The following is a 21,812-nucleotide window of genomic DNA, read 5'->3' as shown; positions in this document are numbered from 1 at the left end:
ATGGCTCAACGTTGAGGAGAGATTGACTGCATCGCTATTGGTGTTTGTGCGAGGTGTTGATGTGTTGAAGGTACCAAACTGTCTGTTCAAGCAGTTGGGCACACAGTTCAGACACTCATCGGTATAACACAAGACATGCAACCAGAGGTCTCTTCACAGTCCCCAGGTCCAGAACAGAGGCTGGGAAACGCACTGTATTGAATAGAACCATGACTACATGGAACTCTCTGCCACTCCAGGTAACTCAAGCAAGCAATATAACCAGTTTAAAAAAAAACATAAAATAACACCTTACTGTCCAAAGGTGACTGTGAAGAGACACTGCCATTTTATATATCTTGTTTTTGTAATTTCCACTGTACTATTTATTAGATCTAGACATTGTGTGTATGTACTGATTATGGAGGCTATGTGTGACATTTTAAATGTATCTATTTCAGTCTTTGACTAATAAGGTTATGTATTATGTAAGGTCCCGTGTGGCTCAGTTGGTAGAGCATACTGGTCCAGTATGGAAAATAAATTGTATGAAATGTATGCAATTCACTACTGTAAGTCACTCTGGATAAGAGCGTCTGCTAAATGACTAAAATGTAAAAATGTAAATGTATTAGGTCATGTTTCGTGTGGACCCCAGGAAGAGTAGCTGATGCTTTTGCAGCGGCTATTTGAGGTCCTAATAAAAAAAGACCAATGTCCGTTGTTATTCTCGCGATATCTGTCAGCGAGAGTACAGGGGAGTAAATATTCTCCATTTATTTTGCAATGAGGGAAGGCCTGCACTGCCTGAACATTCAAACTAGTTAAATACTTTTACAGTCAACAAATACTATTTCCCCCTCCTTTGTATTGCAAAGAATTTCAACAACAACAAAAAAGCAAGAAACACAGTCAAGACAATATAGCCAGCTACAACAAGTCGTCGGGCCTTTGTGTTGAGTTAGTCTTGCAGGTTTGAGAGAGAAGGCGGTAACTAACAGCTAATGTTAGCTTGGACATAACAGTATCTCGTCGTTAAGATACGGAGCCGTTACCGACGGACAATTAACTCTGGCTACTGAACGGAAGACAAGTTGACCGGTGTCTCAAAAAAAAAAATGATAATTGAAAACTTAGATTCATTGAAAACGTGGCTTTTCAAAACACTCGAACCCATGTAAGTAGCCATATAAGCTAACTCGGATGGCTAACGTTAGCAACATTAGTTTGCAACAACATGACTGAAGACGACGAGGCTAGCATCGTTGGATGCTAACTGACTAGCTAGTTAAATAATGTTTCTATCGTGTGGCTAGATATTTCAAAGAAAATAGCAGTTTATAGTTGATTAAATTTGTTATCCTTGTAATCGATTGGTTTTCTTGGTATGGTAAGCATATAATTGTAGCTAGTTTGTTGTTGTATAGTTAGAGTTGGCTGGTTAAACTGTGTAGTTTTGTGTTGACACTTTTTTCCCTGTCTAGTTGTGATGCAGATCCTTCTGCCCTCGCTAAATACGTCGTTGCCTTGGTGAAGAAAGACAAAAGTGAGACTGAACTCAAAGCCCTGTGTATCGACCAGTTGGATGTATTTCTACAGAAAGGTAACGTTACTTAAAACACTTTTTGTTATAGTTGTGACAACAAGTGGTGGTGATGGTGTCTCAAGTCAAGAAAAGCAGAGGTACTTTTGACTGACTGTGATTGAGGATGCATCCTATTGTCTTTTATAGTGCATTACTTTGGTTAAAAGTAGTGCGCTATATTGGTAATAGTGTTCCATTTGGAACACTACACAGTGACTGATAATCGTTAGTTACCTAATATGAAATGTGTCGGTGTCAGCCCACTAGTCATGCCCTTGTCCTCCTCCCCTCATCAACCACCCCTCGTTCCCTCTCCTGTCTTCTCCCAGAGACGCAGACCTTTGTCGATAGACTGTTTGAAGCTGTCAACTCCAAAAGCTACCTACCTCATCAGCAGGACCATCAGCCAGCGTCCGCGGCCAAAACGGAGGTACACCTGACCAGGACGAACAAAGACGACCAGAGGAAAGATGAGGTGACTGGCTAAGTCATGTTTTAAAGGCACCAACACTTAAAGGGCATGTTTACTTTAACAGTGGTGCTACAGGAAACAGCTGTGGAAGAGTTTAGTGCCTTCAGAGATCCTTACCTTCCTTTCCTTACTTCCTTTCCTTCCTTACCTTCCGTTCCTTCCTTTCCTACCTTCCGTTCCTTCCTTTCCTACCTTACCTTACCTTCCTTCCTTACCTTCCTTCCTTACCTTCCTTCCTTCCTTATATAGAAAGCTGTGGTAGAGTTTAGTGCCTCCACATAACTGGCACCACAGTCTGACAGTAGAGATCTGTTGTCCAATAGTATTCTTTGTAAACAGGAAGTGGGATATTTGTACATTTACACTTGTGTTTTCCAGCCAAGTCGTGAGGAGGACCGGGACAAGAAGTTCTCCAGGAGAGTCAACTACAGCCCCCCGTCCAGCTCCCGCTACAGCAGAGACGGCAGGTCAGTGTGAGCTACAGCAAAGACGGCAGGTCAGTGTGAACTACAGCAGAGACGGCAGGTCAGTGTGAACTACAGCAGGTCAGTGTGAACTACAGCCCCCCCGGCTATATATAGTGTTATTTAGGGTTATTTAGGGTTATATAGGGTTATTTAGGCTATAGGGTTATTTAGGCTATAGGGTTATTTAGGCTATAGGGTTAGATAGGCTAATATAGGCTATAAGGTTGTCATGTCTTTGGGGTACCATTAAACTGAAGACATGTTTATCAATTAACTCCCTGTAATTATTATCACGCGATTAAACTGATTAATCGTTTAATTGTAATTAACCAGGAGATCGGGGCACCAAGGAAAATATTCAGATTACAAAGTTATAATTTTCTTAATATAACTTTCCTATATTATAACATTATATATTCTATTATAGTATAGGCCGATTATCTTCTAATTTCAATGGTGTATTTTACCTCTAGTCCAGTCTCATTCCAAACGTCGTAAATTGTTGTATCTGCACGAACCCAGTCTTTACTAAGAGTCATCCATACATCAATTGTCTTAAAATCATTTATTTACTAAACTAATTAATTCACAGAAAGTATACAAACAGTAATTATCATCACAAAGAATTGGTAGAGTAATGTGCCCTAGTGGCTAACAGGCATGGCTGGTGTCTTGTTGAAGAATGGGTCATAAAGGGCAGCTGAGAAGTTACACAGAGTTCATTAATATTAACAATTGAACGCTCAGTCATTCGGGAACAATTGCAATCAATATATATTTACGCTCAGTGTGTCGTCGGGATCCTTGTTGGAGCGTCGTTCGGTTGGAGAGTTTTGTCCGTGTTTTCTCTCTCTCTCTCTCTCGCTCTCTCGCTCTCTGGATCTTTCAAAGCGACATTCATTAATGTCGTCATAGAATGGATGTTTCGTTGGTCTTCGCGTTCAATGATATAATTTACTTAGCTGCAGACTAATAATTAATATCAAAGACTTGTTCTTATTCTGTCAGTATCAATAGTCTAAAAGTTAATCACGTGGTATAGTTTACTTTCAGTAGAGTACTTGGATGGTCAAACCTATTGGCCAACTCGCAATGGAGTGGAGGCCGGGTCTGTTAGACTAGTAAGTCATTTTTTTTTTTATAGTGAACATAGAACAGGCGTGTCAAATTACGCCTGGTCCTGTCTGTGTCCCTGGGGGCGTGCCGATGACTGAGTTAGACTTGGTACAGAAATACAATTCTATCACATTAACATCAGTACATAGCATCTCAATGTATTACAAAAGCTTTATCCTTATTAATGCATTCTATACAACCATGTGAATGCAAGTCTCAAGGCTGAGGCTATTATATAAACCGTTTTATGGTAATATGGCTATATTGTCTCTTCTGAGTATCACAAAATTGTACCAAGCGGACCAGTTCGTAGCTGGATTCTTCAACAATCTTTCATACCTTCTCCAGAACACAAATGTCGCTTGGCTCCCCAATTCTGTGAGTTGGAAGAATTTCCTGTGTCTCTCTATGGGCCATGTGGCAAGAGATTCTCCTCTTAGAGTTTTTACAACCCTTTCACACAGGGCCTGGGTGGGGGAAGGTAGGTTGGGGGATGGTGCAAGGGGGGAGGGGGGTCAACTGTCCTCCCTGTACTCAAAGAGGCCAACGTCATGACAGGGTTATATAGGCTATAGGGTTATATAGGCTATAGGGTTATATAGGCTATAGGGTTAGGCTATAGGGTTATATAGGCTATAGGGTTATATAGGCTATAGGGTTATATAGGCTATAGGGTTATATAGGCTGTAGGGTTATATAGGCTGTAGGGTTATATAGGCTGTAGGGTTATATAGGCTGTAGGCTTATATAGGCTGTAGGCTTATATAGGCTGTAGGGTTATATAGGCTATAGGGTTATATAGGCTATAGGGTTATATAGGGTTATATAGGCTATAGGGTTATATAGGAATATTTAGGCTATAGGGTTATTTAGGCTATAGGGTTATATAGGGTTATATAGGCTATAGGGTTATATAGGCTATAGGGTTATATAGGCTATAGGGTTATATAGGGATATTTAGGCTATAGGGTTATTTAGGCTATAGGGTTATATAGGGTTATTTAGGCTATAGGGTTATTTAGGCTATAGGGTTATTTAGGCTATAGGGTTATTTAGGCTATTGGGTTATATATTGTTATTTAGGCTATTGGGTTATATAGGGTTATTTAGGCTAGGGTTATATAGGGTTATTTAGGCTATAGGGTTATATAGGGTTAGATAGGCTATAGGGTTATATAGGCTATAGGGTTAGGCTATAGGGTTAAATAGGCTATAGGGTTATATAGGCTATAGGGTTAGGCTATAGGGTTATTTAGGCTATAGGGTTATATAGGGTTATTTAGGCTATAGGGTTATTTAGGCTATAGGGTTATTTAGGCTATAGGGTTATTTAGGCTATAGGGTTATTTAGGCTATAGGGTTATTTAGGCGCTATAGGGTTATTTAGGCGCTATAGGGTTATATAGGCTATAGGGTTATATAGGCTATAGGGTTAGGCTATAGGGTTATATAGGGTATAGGGTTATTTAGGCTATAGGGTTATATAGGGTTATTTAGGCTATAGGGTTATATAGGGTTATTTAGGCTATAGGGTTATATAGGGTTATTTAGGCTATAGGGTTATTTAGGCTATAGGGTTATATAGGGTTATTTAGGCTATAGGGTTAGATAGGGTTAGATAGGGTTAGATAGGGTTATTTAGGCTATAGGGATATTTAGGCTATAGGGTTATATAGGGATATTTAGGCTATAGGGTTAGATAGGCTATAGGGTTATATAGGGTTAGATAGGCTATAGGGTTAGATAGGCTATAGGGTTATATAGGGTTAGATAGGCTATAGGGTTAGATAGGCTAGATAGGCTATAGGGTTAGATAGGCTATAGGGTTATTTAGGCTATAGGGTTATATAGGGTTATTTAGGCTATAGGGTTATATAGGGTTATTTAGGCTATAGGGTTATATAGGGTTATTTAGGCTATAGGGTTATTTAGGCTATAGGGTTAGGCTATAGGGTTATATAGGCTATAGGGTTATTTAGGCTATAGGGTTATATAGGGTTAGGCTATAGGGTTATATAGGCTATAGGGTTATTTAGGCTATAGGGTTATTTAGGCTATAGGGTTAGATAGGCTATAGGGTTATATAGGGTTATTTAGGCTATAGGGTTAGATAGGGTTATTTAGGCTATAGGGTTAGATAGGGTTATTTAGGCTATAGGGTTATTTAGGCTATAGGGTTAGATAGGGTTATTTAGGCTATAGGGTTATTTAGGCTATAGGGTGCTATTTGAGACTGATCCATACATGTTCCTACTACTGTTCACTGGGATGTTGGATAAGGGACTTTATTCTCCCCCTTCTTTCCCCCCTCCTCTTTCCCTCCTCTCTCTCTCTTCCTCCTCTCTCTCTCTCTCTTCCTCCTCTCTCTCTCTCTCTCTTCCTCCTCTCTCTTCCTCCTCTGTCTCTCTCTCTCTTCCTCCTCTTTCCCCCTCTTCCCTTTCTCTTTCATTTGTCAGACGAGGGGACGACCGTAAAAGGGACGACCGTACCAGGAAGCGAAACGATTACGACCGCATCCCCCCGAGACGGGACTCGTACCGGGACCGTTACAACCGGAGGAGGGGTCGTAGCCGCAGTAGGAGCAGGAGCAAGGACCGGGCCAGGGACCGGGAGAGAGACAGAGACCGCAGTAGTAGGAGTCACAGCAGGAGTCACTCCAAGAGCAGAGGTGAGAGGGGGGAGGGAGACAGCAGGAGCAGAGGGGGGAGGGAGGGAGACAGCAGGAGCAGAGGTGAGAGGGGGAGAGAGACAGTAGGAGCAGAGGTGAGAGGGGGGAGGGAGACAGCAGGAGCAGAGGTGAGAGGGGGGAGGGAAACAGCAGGAGCAGAGGGGGGAGGGGGACTGCAGGAGCAGAGGTGAGGTGAGAGGGGGGAGGGAGACAGAGACAGCAGGAGCAGAGGGGGGAGGGAGACAGCAGGAGCAGAGGTGAGAGGGGGGAGGGAGACAGCAGGAGCAGAGGTGAGAGGGGGGAGGGAGACAGAACAACTGGTTGTGTGCAGGTTTATGTTCCTGCGCTGCACACCTGATTTAAATAATCAAGGTTTAGACATAAGACTGTGATTGGTTGATTATTTTGGAAGCATGCACATCCAGCACCTCTACACCTGCTCTAGATATCATACCTGCTTCCTGCCGCTATCCTTCTGATCACAGAGCGGGATGCTGGGAAGTCAAAGTATGAGCCCGACCGAGGAGACCGGGGGACGGAGGTTGGAGCTGGTGAAGGCCTTCTGCCGATCCCCACGGCAACCACCACGTTCCCCGTGCCGACCCTCAGCAGCACCATCACGGTGATCGCCCCTCAGGGTAACCACAGCAACAGCATCACCTCGGTGACGGACAGCTGGTCGGATTTCCCCCTGGATCACTCACTGGACCGGCCCCTTCCGCCACCGCCCTTCAACCGTGGTCCACCCCCTCAGCAAAGGAAACGCTGCCGGGACTACGACGGTAAGCAGGAAGGAAGTTGAAATGCCTGAGATGTTTTTTGTTGTTGTTTTTACACCGAGACTGTCTGTATATTATTGATGTGTTGTCTTCCAGAGAAGGACTTCTGTATGTATGGAGATATAACAGATGGTATCTAACTGTCCTCTAAGCCGTGTTACTATATAGTATTGATGTGTTGTCTTCCAGAGAAGGACTTCTGTATGTATGGAGATATAACAAATGGTATTGTTTCTGTGTTTAGTCTTAACTATCCTCTATCTGTTTAATATACAGTCCCAGTCCAAAGTTTGGACACACCTAGTCATTCAAGGGTTTTTCTTTATTTTTACTAATTTCTACATTGTAGAATAATAGTGAAGACACCAAAACTATGAAATAACACATATGGAATCATGTAGTAACCAAAAAAGTGTTAAACAAATCAACATATTTGAGATTCTTCAAAGTAGCCAACCTTTGCCTTGGTGACAGCTTTGCACACTCTTGGCATTCTCTCAACCAGCTCCACCTGGAATGCTTTTCCAATAGTCTTGAAGGAGTTCCCACATATGCTGAGCACTTGTTGACTGCTTTTCCTTCACTCTGTGGTCCAACTCATCCCAAAACATCTCAATGGGATTGTGGAGGCCAGGTCATTTGATGCAGCACTTCATCACTCTCCTTCTTGGTCAAATAGCCCTTACACAGCCTGGAGGTGTGTTGGGTCATTGTCCTGTTGAAAAACAAATGATAGTCCCACTAAGCCCAAACCAGATGGGATGGCGTATCGCTGCAGAATGCTGTGGTAGCCATGCTGGTTAAGTGTGCCTTGAATTCTAAATAAATCACAGTGTCACCAGCAAAGCACCCCCACGCCATCACACCTCCTCCTCCTCCATGCTTCACGGTGGGAACCACACATGTGGAGATCATCCGCTCACCTACTCTGCGTCTCACAAAGACATGGCGGTTGGAAACAAAAATGTCAAATTTGGGCTCATCAGACCAAAGGACAGATTTCCACCGGTCTAATGTCCATTGCTCGTGTTTCTTGGCCCAAGCAAGTCTCTTCTTCTTATTGGTGTCCTTTAGTAGTGTTTTCTTTGCAGAAAATCGACCATGAAGGCCTGATTCACACAGTCTCCTCTGAACAGTTGATGTTGAGATGTCTGTTACTTGAACTCTGTGAAGCATTTATTTGGGCTGTAATTTCTGAGGCTGTTAACTAATGAACTTATCCTCTGCAGCAGAGGGAACTCTGGGTCTTTCCTTTCCTGTGGCGGTCCTCATGAGAGCCAGTTTCATCACAGCGCTTGATGGTTTTTGTCACTGCACTTGAAGAAACATTCAAAGTTCTTGAAATGTTCCGGATTGACTAACCTTCATGTCTTAAAGTAATGATGGAGTGTTGTTTCTCTTTGCTTATTTGAGCTGTTCTTGCCATGATATGGACTTTGGTCTTTTACCAAATAGGGCTAACTTCTGTATACCACCCCCTACCTTGTCACAACACAACTGATTGGTTCAAATGCATTAAGAAGGAAAGAAATTCCAGAAAGGCACACCTGTTAATTGAAATGCATTCCAGGTGACTAACTCATGAAGCTGGTTGAGAGAATGCCAAGAGTGTGCAAAACTGTCATCAAGGCAAAGAGAGGCTACCTTGAAGAATCTCAAATATAAAATATATTTTGATTTGTTTAACACTTTTTTGGTTACTACATGATTCCATATGTGTTATTTCATAGTTGATGTCTTCACTAGAAAATAGTAAAAAATAAAGAAAAATCCTTGAATGAGTAGGTGTGTCTAAACGTTTGACAGGTCCTGTATATTATTAATGTGTTGTCTTCCAGAGAAGGGTTTCTGTATGCGCGGAGACATTTGCCCGTTCGACCACGGTATCGATCCGGTGGTGGTGGAGGACGTTAATCTACCCAACATGTTCCAAGCCCCTCCCCCTATCCCGGGGGTCGCCCAGCCCCCTCCCGGCCTACCGCCCCCTCCAGGACCTCCCCCTCTCATGACCCCACCGCCCGTCAACCTCCGTCCCCCGGTGCCCCTGCCAGGCAGCCTGCCACCAGGTAGGAACTCAGTGGTCATAACGAGTCCGTGGCTTTAAGACACATTTGTTGGCATTCCAAATGGAACCCTCTTCCCTATTGGCTGCACATCTTTTAACCATAACCAATCGGGTGTTTGCCTTCGTTTTTAAAGATCTCCCTAAAGACTATAACTCACTAGAGTAGTAGATAATGGAACCCTCTTCCCTATTGGCTGCACTTCTTTTAACCATAAGAAATCGGGTGTTTGCCTTCCTTTTTAAAGATCTCTCTAGAGACTATAATTCACTAGAGTGGTTGATGTCAGACTTGCATCGTTCTAGAACGTTGTGATAATGGCAGCCATCTTGGTCAGGAATCATTCTAGTGTTGTTTTTAATGTAATTCTGTGCCCCCCAGGTCCCCTTCTCCAGGCTCCAGGGATGGATGCTCCTCCTAATTCCATCACCAGCTCTGTTCCCACTATTGTAACCACAGGGACACGACCCTCCATTCCCCAGCCCCCACCTCCTCTCTTCTCACCAGGTAGGGATGAGACGGAGGGGTGTGTGTGTGTGTGTGTGTATGAGTTGACAACCAGTGTCAAATCCTAGGTGCAATCTCCTGCCGTTGTGCCCTTGAGCAAAGCATTTAGTCCTCTTAACAACTGTACAATGTGTCCTTCAGTTATCGACTAGCTCCAACCTCTGTATCCGTGTGTCTTTCAGAGGGGAAGGTGAAAGGTTTTGTCTGTGTTAAGTCTGTGTTGTCGTCTCTCTCTTTCCCAGACCAGTATGATTCTGACATGTATAACCCTGAAGCTCCCAGCCTCACCAACACCTCCAGACCTGTATATCGCCACAGAGTCAACGCCCAAAGACCCAACCTCATAGGACTGACTATGGGGGGGGACCTACCTCACAGAGACAGAGGTACACACCTGAACACAACCTGTCTACGTGTGGAATCAGAGGGAAAGGTGGGACAGCAATGGGATGTTAGATTAGTTACTTAGAGGGGGCGGGAGGTTCTCTAACCTGACTGGTCAAGGCCTCGTCTGATCTCGTCGGTCCAGTCACATCGCTGTTTAATGAATTCCCAGATCAGATGCCCAACAGCAACAGAATGAGGATCGTTCTGGACTCAGCCTCCAGGAATAGATCTGCTGTCTCACACCACGGAGCGATGCCCCTCAAGAAACCCTGGGCCGACAAGTAAGAACACACACACACACCTAGGGCCGACAAGTAAGAACACACACACACACACACACACACCTCTAGGTCCGACAAGCAAGAACACACACACACCCTAATTCGACAAACAAGAACAAACACCTTGTATGAAGGCATGAGACATAGACCACAACAGGTAATATACCTGGGGGTTCATACAGAACATTAGAGAACCATCATTGACCACAACAGGTAATATACCTGGGGGTTCATACAGAACATTAGAGAACCGTCATAGACCACCACAACAGGTAATATACCTGGGGGTTCATACAGAACATTAGAGAACCGTCATAGACCACCACAACAGGTAATATACCTGGGGGTTCATACAGAACATTAGAGAACCGTCATAGACCACCACAACAGGTAATATACCTGGGGGTTCATACAGAACATTAGAGAACCATCATTGACCACAACAGGTAATATACCTGGGGGTTCATACAGAACATTAGAGAACCGTCATAGACCACCACAACAGGTAATATACCTGGGGGTTCATACAGAACATTAGAGAACCGTCATAGACCACCACAACAGGTAATATACCTGGGGGTTCATACAGAACATTAGAGAACCGTCATAGACCACCACAACAGGTAATATACCTGGGGGTTCATACAGAACATTAGAGAACCGTCATAGACCACCACAACAGGTAATATACCTGGGGGTTCATACAGAACATTAGAGAACCGTCATAGACCACCACAACAGGTAATATACCTGGGGGTTCATACAGAACATTAGAGAACCGTCATAGACCACAACAGTAGAAGGACAACAGTTTTAAGTCCCATTTTGATTTTCAGTTTGTATAACATGACAATCTTTTTACACAAATAACCTTGTGTAAACAACAAGCAGTACAGTAGCTGTTCCTTGTAAACAACAAGCAGTACAGGAGCTGTTCCTTGTAAACAACAAGCTGTTCCTTGTAAACAACAAGCTGTTCCTTGTAAACAACAAGCAGTACAGGAGCTGTTCCTTGTAAACAACAAGCAGTGCACGAGCTGTTCCTTGTAAACAACAAGCAGTGCAGGAGCTGTTCCTTGTAAACAACAAGCAGTGCAGGAGCTGTTCCTTGTAAACAACAAGCAGTGCAGGAGCTGTTCCTGTAATCTCCATGTGTTCTGTCAGACCCAACTTCAACCAGCAGAACCTCCAGGGTGGGTTCCACAACAAGAACCCTCAGAACCAGAACCAGAAGGCTCCGCTTGGGTCTAACACCAAGCTGGCGGTCCGACAGATCCCCCAGGGACTCAACAACATCTCCAAGCTTAACGAACACTTCAGCAAGTTTGGGACTATCGTCAACCTACAGGTTAGACTGATTGGCTAACGATACCTTTCTGCTTTAAGCTGTCATGTTTTTTTGGCACACTACTCCCTATCTAGTGCACTTCTTCTTAGTGAGTGAGGGTTAACATAACCCTATCTTCCTCCCTCCCCCTGCTCACCCTTCCTCCCGTCTTCCTTTCTCTCTCGCTCCCTTTGTCTCGCTCCCTTTGTCTCGCTCCCTTTGTCTCGCTCTCTTTGTCTCGCTCTCTTTGTCTCGCTCTCTTTGTCTCGCTCTCTCTCTCTCATGCTCGCTCTCATGCTCGCTCTCCTCTCTCGCTCTCTCGCTCTCATGCTCGCTCTCCTCTCTCGCTCTCTCGCTCATGCTCGCTCTCGCTGTCTGTCTCGCTCTCGCTGTCTGTCTCGCTCTCTCTCTCATGCTCGCTCTCGCTCTCGCTGTCTGTCTCTCTCGCTCATGCTCATGCTCGCTCTCGCTGTCTGTCTCTCTCTCTCGCTCTGTCTCGCTGTCTGTCTCTCTCTCTCCCCCCTCTAGGTAACCTATGGTAATGACCCGGAGGGGGCCCTGATCCAGTTTGACAGTCACGAGGAGGCTAAGCGTGCCCTGCAGAGTCCTGAAGCCGTTCTCAACAACCGCTTCATTAGAGTCCTCTGGCACTGTGATGGCGGGATGGGACCCCAGGGGATGGGACCGCAGGGACAGCAACACCATCAACCACAGTCACTCATGGTAAATCTACGTCCCAAATATGGCAGCCTATTCCCTTAAAAGTGCACTGCTTTTCTACCAGAGCCCTATGGACCCTGGTCAAAAGTGGTGCACTTGGATATAGGAAGCACCTTTCAGCCATTTTGCCCAATGGCCGTTCATTATTAGTGGCCTCAGATCCAGAGTTTTTCCTGCTGGTTCTGGGCGTACTGCAACACAGTTAGCCTTCTATGTTATGTTGTTTGCCCTAGTCTGTTGTCGTTGACCTAGCCTGTTGCCGTTGACCTAGCCTGTTGCCGTTGACCTAGCCTGTTGCCGTTGACCTAGCCTGTTGCCGTTGACCTAGCCTGTTGCCGTTGACCTAGCCTGTTGACCTTTGTTTTGTTTATTGTTGTTGTTGTTGTTGTTGTGAACCCCAGCAGGTGCAGCAGCCAGCCACTAGTCTGAAACAGTCAGTCAAAGACCGTCTGGGCCCTCTGCCTGCCGACAGCTCAGAGCCCAACCAAGACTCTAGTGTTGCCTCTCAGAATGCCTTTAAATCCAACCTATCAGTGAAGGAGAGGCTGGGCTTCGCTTCTAAACCAGGAAGTACCCCTAGTGGACCGGCAGGAAAGGTGAGAATAAAAGTTCACTCTATCAACAAATCTAAATATCATTTTTGACTTGAGTTTTCCTTTAAGTTGCCCTTCTACTGTAAGTCCCCAGTAATAACACTAGTAGTAGTAATAACATGGACCTCCTCTCCACCAGGTGTTCTCCTATATAAGTCCCCAGTAATAACATGGACCTCCTCTCCACCAGGTGTTCTCCTATATAAGTCCCCAGTAATAACACTAGTAGTAATAATAACATGGACCTCCTCTCCACCAGGTGTTCTCCACCTCTACGGGGCTGACTAAGACAGTGTACAACATGGCTGCTCTGAAAGCAGCTCAGAAGACCGCTCTGTTCGCTGGGGTCGCTGCTACAGAGGAGGCTATGAAGAATAAACAGGTGGGAGAGGAGGAGGGAGGAGAGGGTTGGAGGGAGGAGGAGGAGGAGGAGGGAGGGAGGGATGGATGGAGGAGAATGTGGGAGGGAGGAGGGATGGATGGATGGAGGAGAGGGAGAGAGGGAGGGATGGAGGAGGGAGGAGAGGGTGGGAGGGATAGATGGCGGAGGGAGGAGAGGGTGGGAGGGATGGATGGAGGAGAGGGAGGGAGGGATGGATGGAAGGGAGGGAGGGAGGGAGGAGAGGGTAGGAGGGAGGAGGAGAGGGTGGGAGAGAGGGATGGATGCATGGAAGGGAGCGAGGAGAGGGAGGGATGGAGGAGGAGGGAGGGATGGAGGAGAGGGTGGGAGGGAGGGATGGATGCAATGGTGGGAGGGAGGAGGAGAGGGATGGACTAAGGAGGAAGAGATGGATGGAGGAGGAGAAGGTGGGGGGCTGGAAGGGGGAAATAAGGGTTAGGGAAGAGGGGTTATGTTCTTTCATCTCTAATCCTGTAAGGAGACTTCTGGGAAAAGAGTCTGAACGTAACAGTTGGCTTCATGTAGCTTTTCTAGACGCTCAAAGCACTTTACCGTGGTTGTGGATGAGGTGAATTATCACTTTAATATTCCCCTGACAGGAAGCCCTGCGGCTCCAACAGGAAATGAGGAAAAAGAAGCAGGAAATCCTGGAGAAACACATCGAGACTCAGAAGGTGAGTTTTTTTCCCCTCATAGAGAATGATAGAGGTCTCTAGTGGCCAACAGGCTGGTTAAACATGGGCAGCACCATTTAAGGGCCTCCACCACGCTTCTGCCATTTTAAAGTAGTCAACGGCGTGGGGGTTTTCCCTATGGGTTGTAGCCCTGCCCATGCTGTCACAGACGCTGGAAATGGCACAAATATAAAGATGAGTCCTCTATCTATCTCTATGGTTTTACCTCACCATGACTCAATTAATCTGTCCTTGATTCCTCTCTCTCCTTTCCTTCTCAAAACCCATTGGAGAAGAAGGTCTGAGGTTGAGGAGATGAGGTGGCCGTGTAAAATGAATTCCTCTGGTCCCTAGAAGGTTGCTAGTATCATGGTTTTTCTCTCTCTCTCTCTCTCTTTTACTCCCGTGTTCCAGCTGTTGATCTGTAAACTGGAAAAGAACAAGACTATGAAGGCAGAAGACAAGGCAGTGATTATGACAACGTTGGGAACGCTCACCAAGAGTATTACCAAACTGCAGCAGGAGATTAAAGGGATTTCTAACCCTTCAGGACTACGGGGGGCGCCCAAGAGCAAGTCTCAGGTGTGTGTGTGTATATATATATATATATATATACTATAACTCAATCATCGTGATTTATTTAAACACTAAAGTGTAATTTAATAACCAATAACAAAGCCAACTTTCTGAAGTGGCAACAACGGCAGGGGAATGGGACTGTCTCTGTGTCGGGGCTCAACATCCAGGGGAGGTTTGGGGGAACCCTCTGTGCCAGTCCATCATCCCCGTCTTGGACCAGTGTAAAAATATATATATATATATTGTGAATGATGCTTTTTTAAATCTAGGCTATATAATTGATTTACATTTTTTATGTATTCCTGAAGCTGTTCGTTATATCGTTTATTTATTATGTGTGCTGCACACAGCCTATGGACATAGGCTGCTCTGGATCCTGGTTATGACAGGTAGGCATAGGCTGCTCTGGATCCTGGTTATGACAGGTAGGCATAGGCTGCTCTGGATCCTGGTTATGACAGGTAGGCATAGGCTGCTCTGGATCCTGGTTATGACAGGTAGGCTGCTCTGGATCCTGGTTATGACAGGTAGGCTGCTCTGGATCCTGGTTATGACAGGTAGGCTGCTCTGGATCCTGGTTATGACAGGTAGGCTGCTCTGGGTCCTGGTTAGGACAGGTAGGCTGCTCTGGGTCCTGGTTAGGACAGGCATAGGCTGCTCTGGGTCCTGGTTATGACGGAAATGTAATAAGCACACAGAAAATATGCCAAGCCATTTAGAAGAGGAGTCTGAAATGTTTTCTCCTGTCTGTCTCTCTGTCTGTCTCTCTGTCTCTGTCTGTCTGTAGGCTCAGAAGGAGTTGCTGGACACAGAACTGGACCTCTACAAGAAGACCCAGTCTGGAGAAGATACCGTTCAACTGAAGATCAGATACACACAACTACAGTTAGAGGTACGAGGTTCAACTGGAGATCAGATAGATACAACTACAGTTAGAGGTAGAGGGTTCAACTGGAGATCAGATACAACTACAGTTAGAGGTTCAACTGGAGATCAGATAGATACAACTACAGTTAGAGGTTCAACTGGAGATCAGATAGATACAACTACAGTTAGAGGTAGAGGGTTCAACTGGAGATCAGATACAACTACAGTTAGAGGTTCAACTGGAGATCAGATAGATACAACTACAGTTAGAGGTTCAACTGGAGATCAGATAGATACAACTACAGTTAGAGGTTCAACTGGAGATCAGATAGATACAACTACAGTTAGCCTCTCTGTCAACAGCCAGTGGAATCCCGTGGCGCGATATTCAAATACCTTAGAAATGCTATTACTTCAATTTCTCAAACGTATGACTATTTTACACCATTTGAAAGATAAGACTCTCCTTTATCTAACCACACTGTCCGATTTCAAAAAGGCTTTACAACGAAAGCAAAACATTAGATTATGTCAGCAGAGTACAACTACAGTTAGCCTCTCTGTCAACAGCCAGTGGAATCCCGTGGCGCGATATTCAAATACCTTAGAAATGCTATTACTTCAATTTCTCAAACGTATGACTATTTTACACCATTTGAAAGATAAGACTCTCCTTTATCTAACCACACTGTCCGATTTCAAAAAGGCTTTACAACGAAAGCAAAACATTAGATTATGTCTGCAGAGTACCCAGCCAGAAATAATTAGACACCCATTTTTCAAGCTAGCATATAATGTCACAAAAACCAAAACCACAGCTAAATGCAGCACTAACCTTTGATGATCTTCATCAGATGACACTCCTAGGACATTATGTTATACAATACATGCATGTTTTGTTCAATCAAGTTAATATTTATATCAAAAACCAGCTTTTTACATTAGCATGTGACTAGCATTCCCACCGAACACTTCTGGTGAATTTACTAAATTACTCACGATAAACATTCACAAAAAACATAACAATTATTTTAAGAATTATAGATACAGAACTCCTTTATGCAATCGCGGTGTCCAATTTTAAAATAGCTTTTCGGTGAAACCACATTTTGCAATATTCTGAGTAGATAGCCCGGCCATCACAGGCTAGCTATTTTGACACCCACCAAGTTTGGTACTCACCAAACTCAGATTTACTATAAGAAAAATTGGATTACCTTTGCTGTTCTTCGTCAGAATGCACTCCCAGGACTTCTACTTCAACAACAAATGTTGGTTTGGTTCCAAATAATCCATAGTTATATCCAAATAGCGGCGTTTTGTTCGTGCGTTCAAGACACTATCCGAAGGGTAACGAAGGGTGATGCGCGTATCGTGACAAAAAAATTCAAAATATTCCATTACCGTACTTCGAAGCATGTCAAACGCTGTTTAAAATAAATTTTAATATAGCGATAATATTCCGACCGGGAGTCGTTGTTTTCGTTCAAAGACTGAGAAAGTAAAATTGACTTTTCACGTGCAGGCGCGCGCCCGTCTCATTGTTCTCAGATCGACCACTTACCAAATGCGATACTGCAGAGATCCTCTGTTTTGGAAAGAGATGACAAAGAAGGCCAAGAAATGGTCAGAGAGGGTGCTTCCTGTTTGGAATCTTCTCAGGTTTTGGCCTGCCATATGAGTTCTGTTATACTCACAGACACCATTCAAACAGTTTTAGAAACTTTAGGGTGTTTTCTATCCAAATCAAACAATTATATGCATATTCTAGTTACTGGGCAGGAGTAGTAACCAGATTAAATCGGGTACGTTTTTTATCTGGCCGTGCAAATACTGCCCCCTATCCCCAACAGGTTGGAGGTAGAGGGTTCAACTGGAGATCAGATAGATACAACTACAGTTAGAGGTAGAGGGTTCAACTGGAGATCAGATAGATACAACTACAGTTAGAGGTAGAGGGTTCAACTGGAGATCAGATAGATACAACTACAGTTAGAGGTAGAGGTTCAACTGGAGATCAGATCCGAGTTCTACCTCAAACTCTAGTTGTCTATCTGATTGATCAATTGATTTCTGATTTCTTGTATTCACCTTCAGTCACTTTAATGTGCTGTGTCCCTTTTTATATACTGTCTGTTGTGTCTCTGTTCAACCACCAGGGGATGCTGTCACTCTGTCAGATGTGTTTCTATAGATTGTCTCTTCTAGATTGCATTGTGTGTGTTGAGGTAACATTGATCATCCTGCCGTTGTCCCCTTCCTCTCTAGGCAGCTAAGAGGGGGATCCTGGCTCCAGGGCGGGGCAGAGGGGCCCATGCTAGAGGCCGTGGGGGCCCGAGGAGCAGGGGTAGGGGTAGGGGAGGCCGGGGTAGGGGTCTCCCTGTCCACTCTACAGTAGATCACAGACCTAGAGCCCTGGAGATCTCTGGCTTTACTGAGACTGACCTCCAGGATCTGCTGCCACACTTTGCTGTAAGTTGAACTTTTTTAACTAGTTTTAATGAAACCCGTCTGGTTTAAACTAGTTTTATTGAACCCCGTCTGGTTTTAAACTAGTTTTAATGAACCCCGTCTGGTTTTAAACTAGTTTTATTGAACCCCGTCTGGTTTTAAACTAGTTTTATTGAACCCCGTCTGGTTTTAAACTAGTTTTAATGAACCCCGTCTGGTTTTAAACTAGTTTTAATGAACCCCGTCTGGTTTTAAACTAGTTTTATTGAACCCCGTCTGGTTTTAAACTAGTTTTAATGAACCCCGTCTGGTTTTAAACTAGTTTTATTGAACCCCGTCTGGTTTTAAACTAGTTTTATTGAACCCCGTCTGGTTTTAAACTAGTTTCATTGAACCCCGTCTGGTTTTAAACTAGTTTTATTGAACCCCGTCTGGTTTTAAACTAGTTTTAATGAACCCCGTCTGGTTTAAACTTGTTTTTAATGAACCCTGTCTGGATTTAAACTAGTTTTAATGAACGCCGTCTGGATTTAAACTAGTTTTAATGAACCCCGTCTGGTTTAAAAATAGTTTTAATGAATCTCGTCTGGTTGTAAACTAGTTTTAATGAATCCTGTCTGGTTTTAAACTAGTTTTATTGAACTCCGTCTGGTTTTAAACTAGTTTAATGAATCCCGTCTGGTTTACACTAGTTTTTTAATGAACCCTATCCTGGTTTATATGAATTACATTTGGAATGTTTGTCGGAGGGCTTTATGTGATGTTTTTGTGAAAAATCAAAAATAGCTGTTGAATTGTTGAAACCAAAATGGTTGTCAGCAGTGCTCCGATATCTGTTTGCTTGGGTGAATGAGTTCAGACTCTAGGACTTAAGAGACCAACATGTTTTTACCTTACTCCATCTTTCATCTTACTCCGTCTTGTTGTTTTCCCCTTTCTCAAGCAATTTGGAGAGTTGGAGGACTGTCAGATCGATGAGACATCCTGTCTGGCTGTTATCACTTACAGGAGTAGACCAGAGGCTGAACAGGTAAAGGGTTAAACACCTTTCAACCTAGCGCTGCGACGCTGGACGTTTTGAACCCAGCGCTGCGACGCTGGACGTTTTGAACCCAGCGCTGCGACGCTGGACGTTTGAACCCAGCGCTGCGACGCTGGACGTTTGAACCCAGCGCTGCGACGCTGGACGTTTGAACCCAGCGCTGCGACGCTGGACGTTTGAACCCAGCGCTGCGACGCTGGACGGTCATTCTCCACCTTGTTCTCATATCTATTCCTCTTTCTCTCCCTTCCCTTCCTCTCCTCCTTTTCCCCGGTGTTCCCTCTCTCCATCCTTCTCCGTCCTGTAGGCGGCGCTACACGGTGTTCGTCTGAACAGCTGTGACCTGCGTCTGTCCTGGCACAAGCCTGCCGTCTCCCTGACCTCCCAGGAACCTGATGAACAGGAGCCAGATCATGACGAGGTGAAGGGGAATGATGTTTCGCCGGTTATGGACTACAAAATGTTGCTAATGGTTTCGGAAAGTATTTGCAGGATGAGTGTGTGTGTGTGAGCACAACGCTTCACAGCCAAGTCTTTCTCCAAGGCCACATGAATCCAATGAAAATGAGATGATGGGAGGAAGAAAAACATGTAAGGCGGTTTTGTCTCTTTATTAGCCTGAGGCCTCTTCCGCTGCTCTGTCGTTCGCTACGGTCTTCAGTCTGAGACTGCCGTCGTTGAGGTCTTTTGTGGTGACGAGGGACGAGGAGAAGTCGTACCGGACTTAAGTCATCAGTCCATATGAATCGTCTCTAAACGATCAGAGTATCAAAGCCAAATTAAGAATTTTCAAACCACAGCTTTATTCAACGTGTTGTTCTGGCTCTGTCCCAGCCCATTAGTTTCTGGACCAATCAGATTTCTGGACTAATGTGTTTGGCTTTCCAGTGAAGGCTTGTGGAGGTACTCTGTTTCAGACTCATCGAGGAGAAGAGGGTAGCATAACGGTTGAGAGCGTTTGATCAGTAAACCTAAAGGTTGCTGGTTCAAATCCCAGAGCCCGACTAAGGTGAAAAACCTCTGTGCCTTTTTGAGCAAGGCGCTTAACCCTAATTTCTCCTGTAAGTATCTCTGGATAAGAGTGTCTGCTAAATGACTCCAAATGTAAAGGAACTAATGTGCTGTGGGCGTAATGTTTGGCCAGATTAAGGAGTTTAGGAAAGCCAGAGATTATCTTTCTACCCTTTTTTTCCATTCATTTATAAAAGTGTTGTCTCGCCCTGTCTTGTCCCTTTTTTGTAGTTCCAGGAAGAGTCGCTGGTTGATGATGCGTTGCTCCAGGACGACGACGAGGAGGATGACGACAACGAACCCCGCCCCTGGCGCAGATGAAGACGGCCCTGATTGGACGAAAATGCTAACGCAACTTTATTTTAATTTTTTTGCTGTTTCTGATTGGCTTTTTTTTTTTTTTAACTACTAGACGCATTTCACAATAGGTCAGAACCTAAACAGTTAAGTCGTGGGAGATTCATGTAAATATAGTGTGTTTTTTCTTCCTGCTTTTTATTTGTAAAAGTAGTTTAACATGAAGATTGGTACAGTTTTTATTTTTTGCTTATTGGGTTGAAATGAAATGATACTAGATTACTTTAGGAAAAAAAACTGGTGTTGACTGATCAGATCAAATGATTGAGATAAAGAGCCGTTGTGTTGAACACTGCGATGTTTAACAGTGAGAACGGCAGAATGGTGAACTTACTAAATGAAATGAGAGTTTGACTGTGTGATAATAGGTTGCTTCTTGTGTAAATATTTTCTGTCTGGATTTTAATGATTTGTATGACAGCTTTGCTTCGGGATTCTTTCTTGGATTTATTTTTGAAATGTCAAAACAAAAAATAAAGACTTCAAATGGTCAAAAAAATTAAAAATCAGCTGCCAAAAAAAAAACCCTCCAGAAAAAAACCCTGCAGCTGCGATGGCATTGATGAAACAAAACCAGCTAAAAAAACATCCCACAAAAAGAGCTGACAAAATAAAGACCATTAAAAAAAAAAAAAAAAATGTTTCACAAAAAGAGCAAATTTCCATATGGTTTTCCATTTACCATAAAAAAAAAAATGGTAAAGCAAGAACTATTTTCCATGTCCACATTTGGTGAGGCTCGGTGTCAGAAAGACGGTATGGTATCTCCGTAACGGTAAGTTCTGTTTATCTTGATACCATAACTGTAAGCTGTGTAGTTATCTCTTGGTGTGGTATCTCCGTAATGGTAAGGTATGTTTCTCTTGGTATGGTATCTCAGTAATGGTAAGCTCTGTTTCTCTTAGTATGGTATCTCCGTAATGGTGAGCAGTGTGGTTATCTCTTGGTATGGTATCTCCGTAATGGTAAGGTATGTTTCTCTTGGTATGGTATCTCAGTTACTGTAAGCTGTGGCTATCTCTTCGTATGGTATCTCCGTAATGGTAAGTTCTGTTTATCTTGATACCATAACTGTAAGCTGTGTGGTTATCTCTTGGTATGGCATCTCTATAATGGTGAGCTGTGTGGTTATCTCTTGGTATGGTATCTCAGTAATGGTAAGTTCTGTTTCTCTTGGTATGGTATCTCCGTAATGGTAAGTTCTGTGTGGTTGTCTCTTGGTATGGTATCTCCGTAATGGTGAGCTGTGTGGTTATCTCTTGGTATGGTATCTCCGTTACTGTAAGCTGTGTGGTATCTCTATGTATGGTGTCTCTGTAATGATGAGCTGTGTGGTTATCTCTTGGTATGGTATCTCCGTAATGGTGAGCTGTGTGGTTATCTCTTGGTATGGTTATATAATGGTGAGCTGTGTGGTTATCTCTTGGTGACACAAGGTTACTTCGTCTGCTTTTCTAGGATAGCATCCCAAATGGCATCCTACTCCC

The 21,812-nt window shown here is 44.0% G+C and overlaps 1 protein-coding gene across 2 annotated transcripts; it reads left to right on the top strand.

Moving 5' to 3' along the window:
- The first annotated feature begins 731 nt into the window (after nt 1-731).
- On the top strand, nt 732-20,824 carry LOC106591877 (RNA-binding protein 26). Of its 2 annotated transcripts, none has more exons than XM_045714210.1 (21): nt 732-1,156; nt 1,464-1,582; nt 1,894-2,039; nt 2,415-2,503; nt 6,076-6,287; nt 6,773-7,069; nt 8,905-9,132; nt 9,511-9,636; nt 9,879-10,022; nt 10,193-10,304; nt 11,469-11,652; nt 12,160-12,354; nt 12,756-12,947; nt 13,204-13,326; nt 13,944-14,018; nt 14,433-14,600; nt 15,385-15,489; nt 17,733-17,936; nt 18,859-18,945; nt 19,265-19,378; nt 20,200-20,824. In XM_045714210.1, exons 1-21 carry the CDS (start codon nt 1,098-1,100, stop codon nt 20,287-20,289), a joined length of 3,069 nt encoding a protein of 1,022 aa, XP_045570166.1. In that variant the 5' UTR covers nt 732-1,097; the 3' UTR covers nt 20,290-20,824. The 2 variants fall into 2 exon arrangements, with proteins under 2 accessions (XP_045570166.1, XP_045570165.1); XM_045714209.1 differs by having other exon boundaries at nt 12,753-12,947.
- The last annotated feature ends 988 nt before the right edge of the window (nt 20,825-21,812 follow it).

Source organism: Salmo salar, unplaced genomic scaffold, assembly GCF_905237065.1.
Source record: "Salmo salar unplaced genomic scaffold, Ssal_v3.1, whole genome shotgun sequence".
NCBI classification, from domain to species: domain Eukaryota; kingdom Metazoa; phylum Chordata; class Actinopteri; order Salmoniformes; family Salmonidae; genus Salmo; species Salmo salar.
The sequence above is the reverse complement of the archived record's forward strand: the minus strand, read 5'-3'. Positions and strand labels throughout refer to the sequence as shown.

Coding starts and splice junctions, on each gene's coding strand:
- LOC106591877 (XM_045714209.1), top strand. CDS start 1,098: ATGATAATTGAAAACTTAGATTCATTGAAAACGTGGCTTTTCAAAACA. Junction 14,601..15,384: donor CGCCCAAGAGCAAGTCTCAG/GTGTGTGTGTGT, acceptor GTCTGTCTGTAG/GCTCAGAAGGAGTTGCTGGA. Junction 18,946..19,264: donor GTAGACCAGAGGCTGAACAG/GTAAAGGGTTAA, acceptor TCCGTCCTGTAG/GCGGCGCTACACGGTGTTCG.